This window comes from Schistocerca serialis, chromosome 9 (genome assembly GCF_023864345.2).
Source record: "Schistocerca serialis cubense isolate TAMUIC-IGC-003099 chromosome 9, iqSchSeri2.2, whole genome shotgun sequence".
NCBI lineage: Eukaryota > Metazoa > Arthropoda > Insecta > Orthoptera > Acrididae > Schistocerca > Schistocerca serialis.
This window is the reverse complement of record NC_064646.1, coordinates 323,303,481-323,321,916: the sequence shown is the minus strand read 5'-3', so window position 1 is coordinate 323,321,916 and position 18,436 is coordinate 323,303,481. Positions and strand designations below refer to the sequence as shown.

At 40.9% G+C, this 18,436-nt stretch overlaps 1 protein-coding gene across 2 annotated transcripts in view; it reads right to left on the bottom strand.

The window, feature by feature from the left end:
- Positions 1-518: 518 nt before the first annotated feature.
- The window catches only part of LOC126418857 (dnaJ homolog subfamily C member 10-like), a 114,327-nt gene continuing 96,409 nt past the window's right edge, over positions 519-18,436 (bottom strand). For both annotated transcript variants that reach the window (XM_050085847.1, XM_050085846.1), the window contains 3 exons: positions 17,845-17,984; positions 3,952-4,156; positions 519-3,809 (listed from right to left, as the gene is read on the bottom strand). In XM_050085847.1, the coding sequence (XP_049941804.1) occupies positions 3,594-3,809; positions 3,952-4,156; positions 17,845-17,984 (561 nt within the window). In that variant the 3' untranslated portion in view covers positions 519-3,593. The remainder of the gene's footprint in view (positions 3,810-3,951; positions 4,157-17,844; positions 17,985-18,436) is intronic.

The following is an 18,436-nucleotide window of genomic DNA, read 5'->3' as shown; positions in this document are numbered from 1 at the left end:
TGTTCATCATTTTCAAGGCAGACTGGTTGCTACTGTATTACCACAACCTCACTAGATGTGGACACGTAGCAAATGGCAGTCACGAGAAATGTATTTGTGCGCTGAAAGAAATAAGACAGTTGACCTTAGCTCACCAATTAGATACCTTATTAAGACAGATGGTGAAGAGGAAATACATTATTCTCAGATGCTAAATTTTCATCAATCAAAACATTAAAATAAACAACAAAGAGGAAAATGGTGAGGACACATTATCTTTTAAGCTTTACTGTGAACCATTCATCAGAATAAGACACTGAACTCATCAAAAACATTACACATTTTAACTTCAACGGAGAGAATAGTTTCAGGTGTCAAACAGCCATCAAACATACCATCATCCATACCACAAAACTTTCACGGAACTATTACATTAGTATAGCTATAACCATTTGTCTGAAACTTCCACAGGACTATTACATTAGTATAGTTATAACCATCTGTCTGATTCTCAAGATGTTTCACCGTTATGCCCCCCCCCCCCCCCCCCCCCGCACATTTCTCCTAAACAAACTGCAGGTAATAGGTCTATAATAATGACAGCCAAACACACAAACAAGTCTGGTTTACATTGAAAAATAGCAACACTGCTTTCATACTTTACCAATACACTGTGATAATTGTCTTTAAAAACAACAGTAAGACTGAATGGTGACTTACCAAGAACACAACAGCCAAAACCAGTTTACAATGCTTAGCAATGACCCCCTCCTCCCACCCCCACCCCTTTTTCTCCTTTCCTGCCAACTTCACAAATAATTAATTATCAATTATTTATTTAACCAAAGTAACTAAGTTAAATGTAAGTGTAATGTAATTTCCAACTGCTACTAACTTCTAAACATCAAAATTTACAGTTATGTAGAACAAATAAATAAAAATAAGTTAAAAAGATATTGGGTATACTTAACAGACATAAAATTATGATACGCAGTAAACACAGAAAAGTAGCACGGCTATACCATTTTACGCAAGTGCCAATAATACAGAATGTGTGTCATGTAACTGTATAAAAAAAAGGTGAGCACCTTCAAGTACACCCTGTATGGTCAATGCCCTTAGTATCAGGTCATAAATATTTTGTGCTTAGGACTGTATGGCTCTAGAGCACTGAAGTGAAGCCATCACCACCTTTCAACAATTAGCGGCAACTGCAAAATTTAAACACATGTTCAAATAATACTATACATACAAAGTGGAGGGCAAGATAGCCCTTCCAAGTCAATTGTATTTGCAGCATAATCAGTCTTGAATAGAATGTCCAACTCATCACAGGAAACTGTATCCCTTTATGTCCCTATTACACAGACAACTACACGAATATTAGTGAAAAAATGATGGGAAAGAATGAGCAGGCCCCATGATATTAAGCAGAATTAAATCAATTTCCTTGTGAAAATAAATTATAACATTAAAGACCAATAAAAATCATCATTATACTAAAATAATTTTTCAGACATTACAGACCAATTTTTAAGTATGTGAGAACAATACTGTACAGGTGGTATCATACATGATGATATGGAAACAACTCCTGGAAGTATTATATGTCCCTCTAATATTCCTCACAGCAGATCTCAGTTTGGCAATGAACTGTAATGGCTATTTTGTATAATGAAATACAAAGCAATACTGATTAATCAGTTTTTACAGATTGACTTGAAAGTGTGAAACACTTTACAACTTATGTGAAATAGATAGAGAGCTATTTTAGAATTTGAGATTTCCTTGCCACAATAATTATTCAATGGCTTAAATACAACAAATATTGAAATATCTAATGTACGATAGTGTAATTTCAAATACAATTATACAGACATTTCAAAACAACATTCATTATTGGATTCTTAAAAGATTAATTCATATTACCAATTTAGTCTCATAACTTGCTAAATGGTCAGCGAAATTAAATTTAAATATTTTTCTTGACGACAAATGAGAAATTATTAAGTTACAGGATTTTTTCTTGTTTTTCCCTAGATAAACATTCATTATTTTTTTCAAAGATGTTTAACTCATATTTTTTGTCACTTCAGGTTCGATTCGGAAATAATGTTAAGACACATGAGGGAATATACTAATAAAACTTAATGTATTACATACTCCCAAGGGCTCTCCTTCATGATGGTCTTTACGAAACATGAAGTGTAAATGATTAAATGAAAAATTGTGTGTCCTAAACAATAGTGGAAATTCAACTAATGGTGGTAATGTCTTGACATGCCTAATTTTATCAATTTCTTAAACAGACGAAGGAAAAGTTCAAGAACATGCCAGAAAAACTCAATGAAGAGCTTTACTTCAGCTGGATATTGTTTATAGTAGTGAGAATGTGTATTTTTATCACATTCAAACTCTGAATGACAATATCAGTTTTCATCCAGAAAAGCTTGGAAGCCCAGTAGGTGAGAGCTATGAGAAATATGAAATATTTCCAGAGCCCAAATCACAAAGAATGATTATTTCAATGACACAGAATAGTGACTGCCATTTTTTCAACCATGGCACCAACCAGACAGCAACAGGTTAACAGAGTTATACCACAAAACATAGGGAATGAGATTCACACACAATAATACTTCTGTTATACCTGTGAAATTACATTTAAACCCAATATCAGTAAAATAATGATAAACTAACTCCCAAAAATTTGATATGGTGAATACATTCTGTAGGTACGGGTAAAATTGCTAATTTCACTAAACAATTGCTAATTTCACTACACAGGTTGTGTCTGCTTTATAAATAATGGAATATTCGATAAAAAAATATTACAACTGCTAACAGAATGAGCAGCAGATCATTGAATGCTGTACTGAATGAAAATGTAGTTAAGTACATCACCCTCCATATCCCTATTTTTTGGAAACTACACTACTGAAATCTGTTCCCTCTGTCTGGTGAAATAATGGAAATACAGCAAACAAGTATAAATAATATTCAGGTAAAACTTGTGTGATACTTATAAAAATTTTCACAAAAATTAGTACAGAAAAGACAAGAATCACTCTTAAGGAACTGTAATAACACAGAATATCACATGTTTGCATTTCAGGGAATCTATTATATTAACTTTACAGCAACTTTGTGGTTCTTGCAAAAGCTTATTATTAAGCATGAAAACTAGTATGTGATGTACAGTGTGAAGTACAACACCTTGAAACCACTTACTCTGTTAATTACCATAGTAACACTAATGTACAAAATAGTTTGTTGCAATATGAGTAATTGTATCACAGACTGCAGATCTCAGTATCAAAGATCTAATAATAATAATAATAATAATAATAATAATTCAATCACATTAGATTCTTTTTCTGCCTATAGCAAGCTGATGACATAACACGTTCATACAACAGTATGATACATAGTATACTTGAACACTGTAGTAAACAGCGTTTGTGTCTTCATTACTGTGTTGTGCCACAATACTGGAAAGCTTATATGGTAACATCAAGCCAAGATGGTTGGAACAGTTGCTGAATGCAGTGCATCTGCCTTACTTTTGGGCCTTTCTTTTTATGTATTATGTTAATTGTTACTTTTTGCTAAGTTTAAAATTCATCATGTCTATTATATTTATCATCTCTTTGCAAGTCTGCAATGAACTCCTCAACACGACGAATTATCTGCTCTGCTGACTGGCTGGAAATTTCACGTCTGCCCGGGTAGAATATCACTGTAGGATATGCATTCACTTGCTGCTGCACACAAAGGTTGCGATATTTTTCGCAATCGACTTTTGCACATCGCACACGCCCTTCGAGTTTCTGGAACACGGAGTCATTCCACACACACTTAAAAGAGAATTTATAACACAGAAGAATGATACGTTATTTATTTCACTCCTAAAGATAAAAACTTATTCAACACAGAGAAAAAGAGATTCTACATTCCAATTCAGACACATACCTGTGCAACTAACTGGAATTCTGGTGAAAAGCTGACACAATGGCCACACCATGGAGCATAGAAATCGACAAGCCACATTTCACCTGTGTCTCTGAGAACTCTGGCCTCAAACAAGCCGGGGGTTAGTGATTCCACAGAAGATGGCAAAAAGTTGTATACCCACTGTCGCAAGGAACGTGCATCACGATGATATCCTGAATATATCCTGCAAATAAATGTAGCAAACATGGTCATTTCACACTCTCTCTTGCCACTCTACAGGACCTTTAAAAAAACAACAAATATATCAGTGTTAACAGCCATCAATTAGATTGTTAGTGGCAAAAGGTCTAGTTCTAGAAATTTCCCAATGCTGCATCACAGTACATATAGTGAAATCTTAACAAAATAATTGGCATTACTCTGGAAATATTGCACCGAAAATGAAAAATACTGACATCGATTCTATTACTACAAAGGCATATGTTTATTAGAAACCATTGCAATGCAGTCCCACTAATAAATTCTTTCATCTTAAAAATCACAAAACAACAATGCTGACAGAACACCAAGGAAGATGTTTCTGGATACCTCAATATAGAAGATATATAAATGGGAAATATACAGTAATGACTTCATAATCGTTCTTAATATTTGCACCAAATTAGATTTCAGTTCAGGTGTTAATGACTGAAATCAACTAGAACACATGTAAAAAGAAATAACTGCTTCATGACACATTAAATTAAAACTGAAATGTGCTATAAATAGTTAATGGTTAACAAAATACGTCCCAGTTCTCCCAATCAACTTTTGATAGGGGGGAGGTGGCAAATACCATCAGTAGTATGTGAAAATGGCATTCATGTTTGCAAAATGTTTACTGTCTAACAATTATGAAACTTATATCAACTGATCAAGATACCAGTGGGGAAGAGTTCACTGAGTTTCCCAGCTCTACTACTGAAAATGTAACCAAAACTGGCTACCACATCGACTGTAGCTTTATCACATACATCTATGGCATCCCCCTGCAGTTCAGGCATTGGTTTCAAATTGTCTATGCCAATGGCACTGAAAAAGTTACGTACAGTACTGGAAAACTGAGAATACTGACCACACCAAAAAATTCTATAAAATCTGGCCCTGATCTTGAGCCTCATGAAGGAACACTGTCTAGTGAAACAGTAGGACATCATTAATTTGCCTAATGCTGAATTCAGTTTCCCACACTTACTAACAAACATTAAATGCTTCCCAACTCTCCTCAAAACACTGTGATGGAAGTCAGAAATTATTCAGTGTGACTGCCTTTCAACCTATTTACATCAAGGGGCAAGTCAGTGATGTATTTATGCACTATATAAATGTTGTTGTTGTCTTCAGTTCTGAGACTGGTCTGATGCAGCTCTCCATGCTACTCTATCCTGTGCAAGCTTCTTCATCTCTCAGTACTCACTGCAACCTACATCCTTCTGAATCTGCTTAGTGTATTCATCTCATTGTCTCCCTCTATGATTTTTACCCTCCACGCTGCCCTCCAAAGCTAAATTTGTGATCCCTTGATGCCTCAGAACATGTCCTACCAACCGGTCCCTTCTTCTTGTCAAGTTGTGCCACAACCTCCTCTTCTCCTCAATTCTATTCAATACCTCCTCATTAGTTATGTGTCTACCCACCTAATCTTCAGCATTCTTCTGTAGCACCACATTTCAAAAGCTTCTATTCTCTTCTTGTCCAAACTATTTATCATCCATGTTTCACTTCCATACATGGCTACACTCCATACAATTACTTTCAGAGGCGACTTCCTGACACTTAAATCTATACTCGATGTTAACAAATTTCTCTTCTTCAGAAATGTTTTCCTTGCCATTGCCAGTCTACATTTTATATCCTCTCTTCTTCAACCATCATCAGTTATTTTGCTCCCCAAATAGCAAAACTCCTTTAATATTTTAAGTGTCTCATTTCTTAATCTAATTCCCTCAGCATCACCAGACTTAATTCGACTACATTCCATTATCCTCATTTTGCGTTTGTTGATGTTAATCTTATATTCTCCTTTCAAGACACTGTCCATTCTGTTCAACTGCTCTTCCAAGTCCTTTGCTGTCTCTGACAGAATTACAATGTCATCGGCGAACCTCAAAGTTTTTATTTCTTCTCCATGGATTTTAATACCTACACCTAATTTTTCTTTTGTTTCCTTTACTGCTTGCTCAATATACAGATTGAATAACATCGGGGAGAGGTTACAACCCTGTCTCACTCCCTTCCCAACCGCTGCTTCCCTTTCATGCCCCCTCGACTTATAACTGCCATCTGGTTTCTGTACAAATTGTAAACAGCCTTTCGCTCCCAGTATTTTACCCCTGCCACCCTTAGAATTTGAAAGAGAGTATTCCACTCAACATTGTCAAAAGCTTTCTCTAAGTCTACAAATGCTAGAAATGTAGGTTTGCCTTTTCTTAATCTAGCTTCTAAAATAAGTCGTAGGGTCAGTATTGCCTCACGTGTTCCCGTATTTCTACGGAATCCAAACCGATCTTCCCCGAGGTCAGCTTCTACCAGTTTTTCCATTCATCTGTAAAGAATTCGCATTACTATTTTGCAGCTGTGACTTATTAAACTGACAGTTCGGTAATTTTCACATCTGTCAATGCCTGCTTTGTTTGGGACTGGAATTATTATATTCTTCTTGAAGTCTGAGGGTATTTCGCCTGTCTCATACATTTTGCTCACCAGATGGTAGAGTTTTGTCAGTACTGGCTCTCCCGAGGCTGTCAGTAGTTCTGATGGAATGTTGTCTACTCCCGGGGCCTTGTTTCGACTTAGGTCTTTCAGTGCTCTGTCAAACTCTGCAGGCAGTATCATATCTCCCATTTCATCTTCATCTACCTCCTCTTCCATTTCTATAACATTGCCCTCAAGTACATCGCCCTTGTATAGACCCTCAGAAATGAGATCGACAGGAAGTGCAAAATGGCTAAGCAGGGATGTCTAGAGGAAAAATGTAAGGATGTAGAGGCTTATCTCACTAGGGGTAAGATAGATACTGCCTACAGGAAAATTAAAGAGACCTTTGGAGAAAAGAGAACAACTTGTATGAATATCAAGAGCTCAGATGGGAACCCAATTCTAAGCAAAGAAGGGAAAGCAGAAAGGTGGAAGGAGTGTCAAAGTGTTTGGAGTTTACAGCAATGTTCTCTTGACAATCTGCTTTCGCTTTGTTTCGTTGAAAGTAGTAAACCTATAGAGTAGCTTTGTAGTTTCCCAGAATATACAATCAGAACATGAAAATAACGAAACAATTGCATCACACATGTGGAAGTAATAATAACAATAATAATAATAAACAATATAATAAAATCAATAATAAGTTCGTAATGTCCAACTAACGAAGCAAAAGGAGACTGCCAAGAAAACACTGTTATAAACTCCAAAACGTCCTTGTACATTTCAGGAGACAGCATATATAAACAAAGATGATGTGACTTACCAAACGAAAGCATTTGTAACTGCTTGAGTCTCTGTACGTGCGGTTGGATATGGGTTTGTGTGCGAGTGTATACCTGTCCTTTTTTCCCCCTAAGGTAAGTCTTTCCGCTCCTGGGATTGGAATGACTCCTTACCCTCTCCCTTAAAACCCACATCCTTTTGTCTTTCCCTCTCCTTCCCTCTTTCCTGATGAAGCAACCGTTAGTTGCGAAAGCTTGAATTTTGTGTGTATGTTTGTGTGTCTATCAACCTGCCCGCGCTTTCCCACGTGGAATGTCTCTCTCTCTCCCCCTCTCTCTCTCTCTCTCTCTCTCTCTCTCTCTCTCTATATATATATATATATATATATATATATATATATATATATATATATATATATATATATATATATATGAGGGAAACATTCCACGTGGGAAAAATATATCTAAAAACAAAGATGATGTGACTTACCAAACGAAAGCACTGGCACGCCGATAGACAAACAAACACACAAAATTCAAGCTTTCGCAACAAACTGTTGCCTCATCAGGAAAGAGGGAAGGAGAGGGAAAGACGAAAGGATGTGGGTTATAAGGGAGAGGGTAAGGAGTCATTCCAATCCCGGGAGCATAAAGACTTACCTTAGGGGGAAAAAAGGACGGGTATACACTCGCACACACACATATCCTTCCACACATATACAGACAGAAGCAGACATATTTAAAGACAAAGAGTTTTGGGCAGAGATGTCAGTCGAGGCGGAAGTGCAGAGGCAAAGATGTTGATGAATGACAGGTGAGGTATGAGTGGCGGCAACTTGAAATTAGCGGAGATTGAGGCCTGGTGGATAACGGGAAGAGAGGATATATTGAAGAGCAAGTTCCCATCTCCGGAGCTCGGATAGGTTGGTGTTAGTGGGAAGTATCCAGATAACCCGGACGGTGTAACACTGTGCCAAGATGTGCTGGCCGTGCACCAAGGCATGTTTAGCCACAGGGCGATCCTCATTACCAACAAACACTGTCTGCCTGTGTCCATTCATGCGAATGGACAGTTTGTTGCTGGTCATTCCCACATAGAATGCGTCACAGTGTATGCAGGTCAGTTGGTAAATCACGTGGGTGCTTTCACACGTGGCTCTGCCTTTGATCGTGTACACCTTCCGGGTTACAGGACTGGAGTAGGTGGTGGTGGGAGGGTGCATGGGACAGGTAACCGCCCCCGGTGTAAATAGATATATTTTTCCCACGTGGAATGTTTCCCTCTATTAATTCATATCATTAATTTGAACCCAACAATTACGTTTGTTATTGTCACTGTTGCATTTCGAAATCTTATCTGTCATCTTATTTTCTCTTTTTGTTTTTGCCAGTAGGTTCACTCTGTATTCACCTTCTCCTTTTTACCGTAATCTACTATACAATTTTATCCCGCCTATATATACTCAATAATATGTCACCCACTTCCAAACCATAACCAAAAATTTTTTTTTTCTGCTTTCAACACTACCGCTGCTATAAAATCCACTGTTTCTAGTCCACAAACAGTTCCTTTCACCTATTAAACAACCATATCATCTAGTTCTGATAACTTTCGCGTTATTTCCCACATCACTGATAATTTTTTGCCGCTTCCCACAGGTTTTAACGTCATTATTTCTTCGCCAGACAATTGTTAGCCTCATTTTCATAATCTGCCACCACAAAACCACACCGAGCGAGGTGGCGCAGTGGTTAGACACTGGACTCGCATTCGGAAGGACGACGGTTCAATCCCGCCTCCGGCCATCCTGATTTAGGTTTTCCGTGATTTCCCTAAATCACTCCAGGCAAATGCCGGGATGGTTCCTCTGAAAGGGCACGGCTGACTTCCTTCCCCATCCTTCCCTACTCCGATGAGACCGATGACCAAGCTGTCTGGTCTTCCCCAAACCAACCAACCAACCACAAAACCACTCCTTTTTAATACATTTACACGACGTTTTTTCGAAATTTTCCCGAATCTCTCCATCCTTTAACGTGTTTTGGCGGCAACACAACCACCTAACCTTTGTGCACATCGCTGTCTACCAACCCAAGTTCACCACAGGATCAACATAGCCCAGCTTTAACCAACACTTTTTCGCCTTTTTTCACAACGGATCTCCAGTTACTTTCTCCAGTTATTTTCATTTTCATTTCAACCTCATGTTACACTTTCCACCTTCTAATACCATGTCACCCTCACAGCACCCCCACAACGACCCCATTAAGTTTTATTTACATTCCCTCCGCAAACATGCCTTCACCCTAGCCAGATTACGCTCGCATATTTTATTTTCTCAGGCTTGTCTGACATCTGGCATTACTCCCAAAGGCCTCACACTTACAAGTTCCCATCTCTGGCTGCAACCCTTCTTTCCATCAGTCCCTATACCAGTTCCAAACTGAACAATCCATTGCCCTCACCCACCTAATCCTTCGCCTACACATCAACTCAGCCAATGAACACACCCGTCAACTCCTATCCTTAATAAAAGTCCTCAATCTTTCCTCTCCCACATCCACACCGGCTGTTCAGAGCATCCTCCTACAGGCCAACCGCAAATTAGAACAAATTAGAACAGCATGCCACCCTTCACCTCAAAAAACTATCCAATCTCCTGGTTTCCCACCTCCGGAAAGGCAACTCACTCACCCTTCACAACCTTTCCAGCAAACCTCAACCTCCTCTCATTGCACACTAACCCAGTCTCTCCCATCTGCTCAACCTCCCACTTCCAGCTCCACTCCCTCCAAAACCTCAAAATTCCAATCAACACAATCTGGTACCACAACACCCTAATTCAGTAGTTAACCTTTCCTCCAAACCTATCTACCAATCCGAAACCTCTGTCCTATCCAAAGGCCTCACTTTCAGCCCCACTCTCAGATTCAACCAAACAGCCCTCGTCAAAGATTTCCTGTCCTACACTCGTACTCTCTGCTGGAAGTATCACTTTGCCACGAAGAAAAATGATCCTAATCCTACTCCTAATGATCCAACTCCCCAAGACACTATCCAAATTGAACCCTGCCTGGAACAGTTCCGTCCTCCATCACAGCGGGACCCACGTCCTCTTCCTCAAAATCACCCTCTCCAAACCTTCCAGGAATTTCCGATTTCCAGCCTTGCTTCTCAATCCTTCTTAAAAAACCTTAATCCCACTCCCACCATCACCACTGCTGAAGCCCAGGCTATCCGTGATCTGAAGGCTGACCGGTCCATCGTCATCCTTCCGGAGGACAAGGGTTCCATAACCGTGGTACTTGATCGTCGGGAGTATGTGGCTGAGGGACTGCGTCAGCTTTCAGACAACACCACATACAAAGTTTGCCAAGGTAATCCCATTCCTGATGTCCACGTGGAGCTTCAAGGAATCCTCAGAACCTTAGGCCCTCTACAAAACCTTTCACCTGACTCCATCAACCTCCTGACCCCACCGACACCCCGCACCCCTACCTTCTTCCTAAAATTCACAAACCCAATCATCCCGACCGCCCCATTGTAGATGGTTACCAAGCTCCCACAGAACGTATCTCTGCCTACGTAGATCAACACCTTCAACCCATTACATGCAGTCTCCCATACTTCATCAAAGACACCAACTACTTTCTTGAACGCCTGGAATCCTTACCCAATCCGTTACCCCCAGAAACCATCCTTGTAACCATTGATGCCACTTCCTTATACACAAATATCCCGCACGTCCAGGGCCTCGCTGCGATGGAGCACTTCCTTTCACACCGATCACCTGCCACCCTACCTAAAACCTCTTTCCTCATTACCTTAGCCAGCTTCATCCTGACCCACAACTTCTTCACTTTTGAAGGCCAGACATACCAACAATTAAAGGGAACAGCCATGGGCACCAGGATGGCCCCCTCGTACGCCAACCAATTCATGGATCGCTTAGAGGAAGCCTTCTTGGTTACCCAAGCCTGCCAACATAAGCTTGGTACAGATTTATTGATGACATCTTCATGATCTGGACTCACAGTGAAGAAGAACTCCAGAATTTCCTCTCCAATCTAAACTCCTTTGGTTCCATCAGATTCACCTGGTCCTACTCCAAATCCCATGCCACTTTCCTTGATGTTGACCTCCACCTGTCCAATGACCAGCATCACACGTCCGTCCACATCAAACCCACCAACAAGCAACAGTACCTCCATTATGACAGCTGCCACCCATTCCACATCAAACGGTCCCTTCCCTACAGCCTAGGTCTTCGCGGCAAACGAATCTGCTCCTACCCTTGTAACCGCCCCCGGTGTAAAACCTGTCCCATGCACCCTCCCACCACCACCTACTCCAGTCCTGTAACCCGGAAGGTGTACACGATCAAAGGCAGAGCCACGTGTGAAAGCACCCACGTGATCTACCAACTGACCTGCCTACACTGTGACGCATTCTATGTGGGAATGACCAACAACAAACTGTCCATTCACATGAATGGACATAGGCAGACAGTGTTTGTTGGTAATGAGGATCACCCTGTGGCTAAACATGCCTTGGTGCACGGCCAGCACATCTTGGCACAGTGTTACACCGTCCGGGTTATCTGGATACTTCCCACTAACACCAACCTATCCGAACTCCGGAGATGGGAACTTGCTCTTCAATATATCCTCTCTTCCCGTTATCCACCAGGCCTCAATCTCCACTAATTTCAGGTTGCCGCCACTCATACCTCACCTGTCATTCAACAACATCTTTGCCTCTGCACCACTTCTGCCTCGACTGACATCTCTGCCCAAACTCTTTGTCTTTAAATATGTCTGCTTGTGTCTGTATATGTGTGGATGGATATGTGTGTGTGTGTGCGCGCGAGTGTATACCCGTCCTTTTTTCCCCCTAAGGTAAGTCTTTCCGCTCCCGGGATTGGACTGACTTCTTACCCCCTCCCTTATAACCCACATCCTTTCGTCTTTCCCTCTCCTTCCCTCTTTCCTGATGAGGCAACAGTTTGTTGCGAAAGCTTGAATTTTGTGTGTATGTTTGTGTGTCTGTCGACCTGCCAGCACTTTCATTTGGTAAGTCACATCATCTTTGTTTTTAGATATATATTTCCTACGTGGACTGTCTCCCTCTATTTTTTATATATATAGACACACACACACACACACACACACACACACACTACTGGAAATGGAAAAAAGAACACATTGACACCGGTGTGTCAGACCCACCATACTTGCTCCGGACACTGCGAGAGGGCTGTACAAGCAATGATCACACGCACGGCACAGCGGACACACCAGGAACCGCGGTGTTGGCCGTCGAATGGCGCTAGCTGCGCAGCATTTGTGCACCGCCGCCGTCAGTGTCAGCCAGTTTGCCACGGCATACAGAGCTCCATCGCAGTCTTTAACATTGGTAGCATGCCGCGACAGCGTGGACGTGAACCGTATGTGCAGTTGACGGACTTTGAGCGAGGGCGTATAGTGGGCATGCGGGAGGCCGGGTGGACGTACCGCCGAATTGCTCAACACGTGGGGCGTGAGGTCTCCACAGTACATCGATGTTGTCGCCAGTGGTCGGCAGAAGGTGCACGTGCCCGTCGACCTGGGACCGGACCGCAGCGACGCACGGATGCACGCCAAGACCGTAGGATCCTACGCAGTGCCGTAGGGGACCGCACAGCCACTTCCCAGCAAATTAGGGACACTGTTGCTCCTGGGGTATCGGCGAGGACCATTCGCAACCGTCTCCATGAAGCTGGGCTACGGTCCCGCACACCGTTAGGCCGTCTTCCGCTCACGCCCCAACATCGTGCAGCCCGCCTCCAGTGGTGTCGCGACAGGCGTGAATGGAGGGTCGAATGGAGACATGTCGTCTTCAGCGATGAGAGTCGCTTCTGCCTTGGTGCCAATGATGGTCGTATGCGTGTTTGGCGCCGTGCAGGTGAGCGCCACAATCAGGACTGCATACGACCAAGGCACACAGGGCCAACACCCGGCATCATGGTGTGGGGAGCGATCTCCTACACTGGCCGTACACCACTGGTGATTGTCGAGGGGACACTGAATAGTGCACGGTACATCCAAACCGTCATCGAACCCATCGTTCTACCATTCCTAGACCGGCAAGGGAACTTGCTGTTCCAACAGGACAATGCACGTCCGCATGTATCCCGTGCCACCCAACGTGCTCTAGAAGGTGTAAGTCAACTACCCTGGCCAGCAAGATCTCCGGATCTGTCCCCCATTGAGCATGTTTGGGACTGGATGAAGCGTCGTCTCACGCGGTCTGCACGTCCAGCACGAACGCTGGTCCAACTGAGGCGCCAGGTGGAAATGGCATAGCAAGCCGTTCCACAGGACTACATCCAGCATCTCTACGATCGTCTCCATGGGAGAATTGCAGCCTGCATTGCTGCGAAAGGTGGATATACACTGTACTAGTGCCGACATTGTGCATGCTCTGTTGCCTGTGTCTATGTGCCTGTGGTTCTGTCAGTGTGATCAGTGATGTATCTGACCCCAGGAATGTGTCAATAAAGTTTCCCCTTCCTGGGACAATGAATTCACGGTGTTCTTATTTCAATTTCCAGGAGTGTGTGTGTGTGTATATATATATATATATATATATATATATATATATATATATATATATATATATATATATATATATATAAAAAAAAACAAAGATGATGTGACTTACCAAATGAAAGTGCTGGCAGGTCGACAGACACACAAACAAACACAAACATACACACAAAATTCAAGCTTTCGCAACAAACTGTTGCCTCATCAGGAAAGAAGGAAGGAGAGGGAAAGACGAAAGGATGTGGGTTTTAAGGGAGAGGGTAAGGAGTCATTCCAATCCCGGGAGCGGAAAGACTTACCTTAGGGGGAAAAAAGGACGGGTATACACTCGCGCACGCACACACATATCCATCCACACATATACAGACACAAGCAGACATATTTCTTATGTCTGCTTGTGTCTGTATATGTGTGGATGGATATGTGTGTGTGTGCGCGAGTGTATACCCGTCCTTTTTTCCCCCTAAGGTAAGTCTTTCCGCTCCCGGGATTGGAATGACTCCTTACCCTCTCCCTTAAAACCCACATCCTTTCATCTTTCCCTCTCCTTCCTTCTTTCCTGATGAGGCAACAGTTTGTTGCGAAAGCTTGAATTTTGTGTGTATGTTTGTGTTTGTTTGTGTGTCTGTCGACCTGCCAGCACTTTCATTTGGTAAGTCACATCATCTTTGTTTTTAGATATATATTTCCTACGTGGAATGTTTCCCTCTATTTTATATATATATATATATATATATATATATATATATATATATATATATATATATATATATATATATGCGCCTGTGTCTGTATATGTGCAGATGGATAGAGCTGTGCGTGTGGGGGGGGGGGGGGGCGCTCTGTGTATACCTGTCCTTTTTCCCCCCCTAAGGTAAGTCTTTCCGCTCCCGGGATTGGAATGCCTCCTTACACTCTCCCTTAAAACCCACATCCTTTCATCTTTCCCTCTCCTTCCCTCTTTCCTGATGAAGCAACCGTGGGTTGCGAAAGCTTGATATTTGTGTGTGTGTTTCTGTGTTTTTTATTGTGTCTATCTACCAGTGCTTTCCCGTTTGGTAAGTCACAGAATCTTCTTTAATACATTTTTTCCATGTGGAATGTTTCTTTCTATTACACCACAGGAGTTTGATTGTGGGACCTTTGGTTCAGTGACTGAGAGCTCTATCTTCTCACCTACACGAAATCTACAACATAATGACTCACATATATGCTTTTTCTGTGCTCTGTAGCTCTGGTGATACTTTTAATTACCATTTAAACATGTTCTACTGGACAGCAGCATGCAACATGAACTAAATCGGTCTCTTGGTTCATACTCAATCGACAAACAATGTTTGGTACTGATCTGAGTATCTCATATCCGGAGGTTTGGTTGTAAGAACATTTCAAGTTAGTTAAGTGCAGAACTCAAAGCAAAAAAGAGGATCGACACACCACCAGAGAAAGAAATACACATTGGTCAATAGAGGTAGAGGAAAGATGTACTTTCACATATAGCACAAAATACTGGAAGGTACTGAATAAAGAAAGGAAGATTAAGATCTCAGTTCCTGCAATGGAATATGCTGATGTCTGCGGTCTGCTGTTCATGACTATACGGTTACAGACATGCCAGAAAAAAATTAGCACCACTTGAATAGCTCAAAGACATGAAACAACACTATCTGAAGCCCTCTAATATGACTTGTAGTCACCACAATAGGACACTTTGCATTTTATTTATGTGCCGTGGATTCTATGAAGTTATGAGGTCTAGCTGACAAATGGTGTTGATATCATTAAAATTTAGTTTCTGTTATGTTGGTATACATTGCACAATAATGTACTTTGAATGCCAATGTTTGTTTGATTTTTTAAAGCATTGGTGTAATGTGTGTTTTGTTCAAATTCACATACTGGAATACTGTGTTTTAAAAAAGAGCCTTCTTGCCCATTTCCTATAGCTGAAAAAAGGGTGGCTGAATTCAATATGGTCACAGTTCTCTTGGAAATCATTTTCTGTATAGAAAAGTCAAAACCAAAACAAAAAAGTAAACTTTAAAAAAGTGCATAACATGTCATGGAAGATCAGCAATGAAATGTGTAGGAAATACCCGACACCTGATTAGGGCACATTTTACACAGAGAAATAACTATTAAGACAGCTTTGTGGGAATCAGATGGTGCATTTGTTGAATGCCACCCAACAGCAAGCATAAAAACTAAATTTCATTTCACTTTAGAGAGAATACAACTAATTTTGAGTACAAATGAATCACTGTATATGAGTTGTGGGTTCATCATTTCATGCCAAAAATAAAACTGCAATCAAAGCTGTGGGTGGATTTGCACAATTCAACAGCTGGGAAGGATGGCAATTCCATAATGAATTTTCACTCTGCAGCAGAGGGTGCAGATGGAACTTCCTGGCAGATTGAAACTGTGTGCTGAAGTGGGACTCGGATCTGTGAACTTTGCCTTTTGTAAGCAAGTACTCAAGGATGGCAATTCCATAATCTTCCAAACATGAAAAGCAAAGCTCCTGGGTTCATATCCCACACTGACACACACACTTTTATTTTTGGAATGCAAAAGGAATTGTGTTTACTTATTTTCTCGCAAAGGGCAAAACAATAATAGAGATAGGTGATTCAACAGAATCTGTAGATGAAAAAATATGTAAGAAGAGACCTAAATAATGAAAATAAAAAATTAAAAAACAAAAATAAAACTATCTTTCATCAGGACAATGAAAGGCACCACAGTAATTTTTTGAACATTTGTCTTTTTCAGCAGATTAATCTTTCTAACTTTCATTCATTTCAAAATCTAAATACAATCTGTCACTGGAAAAGATCCAATGGAAAAGTTATGTTTATTGCAGATGGTTGTTTTGAAGACTTTTCGGGGAAGTGAGTGCACTACAGGTATGAAATTTACTCACTGGAAAAATGTTGGAAAAAATCATGAACCTTCAAGGGGACTATATCAAAACACAGGCTTTTTAGCTTAAAAACACATTTTATAATTACATAGAACCATAACAGTTGGTCAGTACTTATCTTTAAAACACAAAACTTCAACAACGTTGACAGACACATTTACAAGCGAAAAAACTATTCATAACTTTCAGAACTATTTGTTCATTCCTCAGGGAAAGAGGATGGATTGATTGGGGAACGTTAAAAATTTGTTTTCCCTCACTTCACATTGGTTCCTCAACATCTTGGTGTCAGAGTGACCATCCCCTCCTTTCAAGATCCATCCCTCCATTCTCCTGATGATGAAGCTAACAGCTGCAAAGGCTAGTGTCAGATTTCTTTGGCTTTCATTCTGTCTAAGGACAGTACTGGGATTTTGACTCCTGATGGTCAGGAAAGCCTGTCACAAAATTGCCTTGTAATTTAAAGTATGTGTTAGGTGTCTCTTGCTAGAGGGAGGGGGGGGCGGGAGGGGGGGGGGGGGAGAGAGAGAGAGAGAGAGAGAGAGAGAGAGAGAGAGAGAGAGAGAGAGAGAGAGCAGACAAATTAAATTTTACTGGCACATGTGTGGATATATAATACTTATGAACTATTTCTCCTTCAGAACCTGGTGAGGTATTACATGGTAAGTGATGCTATTTGAAAGCAACAACAGGTCAACGAAGATGTGAAGCAATGACTGTTGAACAGATAATATCAAATAAGTTGCATTTAAACAAAGACATAAGTTAATTGGAGGTTCCCATACTGGGAAGATCTATACCTGGAGGCTCCAATTTTATTACTGGTCTGCTGACAACCCAATGAGTCTGGTATTTGTGACAGTTCTTGGCATAGTACTTATCAGTATTAGGTATTATTTTAAACAATTATCAATTAACATTTACTGAACAACTACTTACGCAAATGTGGCAAGTCCAACACTACCAAAAGGGTATAATCTAATTGTTGGATAAGTTCTGACACCCTGTTGCACACACAATGATGGTTCACGCTCACAGTTGACTTCTCCAATATGAATGTTTCGTTGGTCAGACAAAAGCTGAAAGAGAGAGAATATTCATATAGTTCACTCCACTTTGAAATATAGTTCTGGATGACTGTATAACAAATCACTTTCTTTCTTAGAATGTCACAAACAAAGAAATTTCATGGGTTTGAAACCACCTCTCATGGCTAGAAGCCTGAGAGACTTTTATCAAAGAAATTTCACATTTGAAATTTTTTTTTCCATTATACACTCCTGGAAATTGAAAAAAGAACACCGTGAAATCATTGTCCCAGGAAGGGGAAACTTTATTGACACATTCCTGGGGTCAGATACATCACACGATCACACTGACAGAACCACAGGCACATAGACACAGGCAACAGAGCATGCACAATGTCGGCACTAGTACAGTGTATATCCACCTTTCGCAGCAATGCAGGCAGCTATTCTCCCATGGAGACGATCGTAGAGATGCTGGATGTAGTCCTGTGGAACGGCTTGCC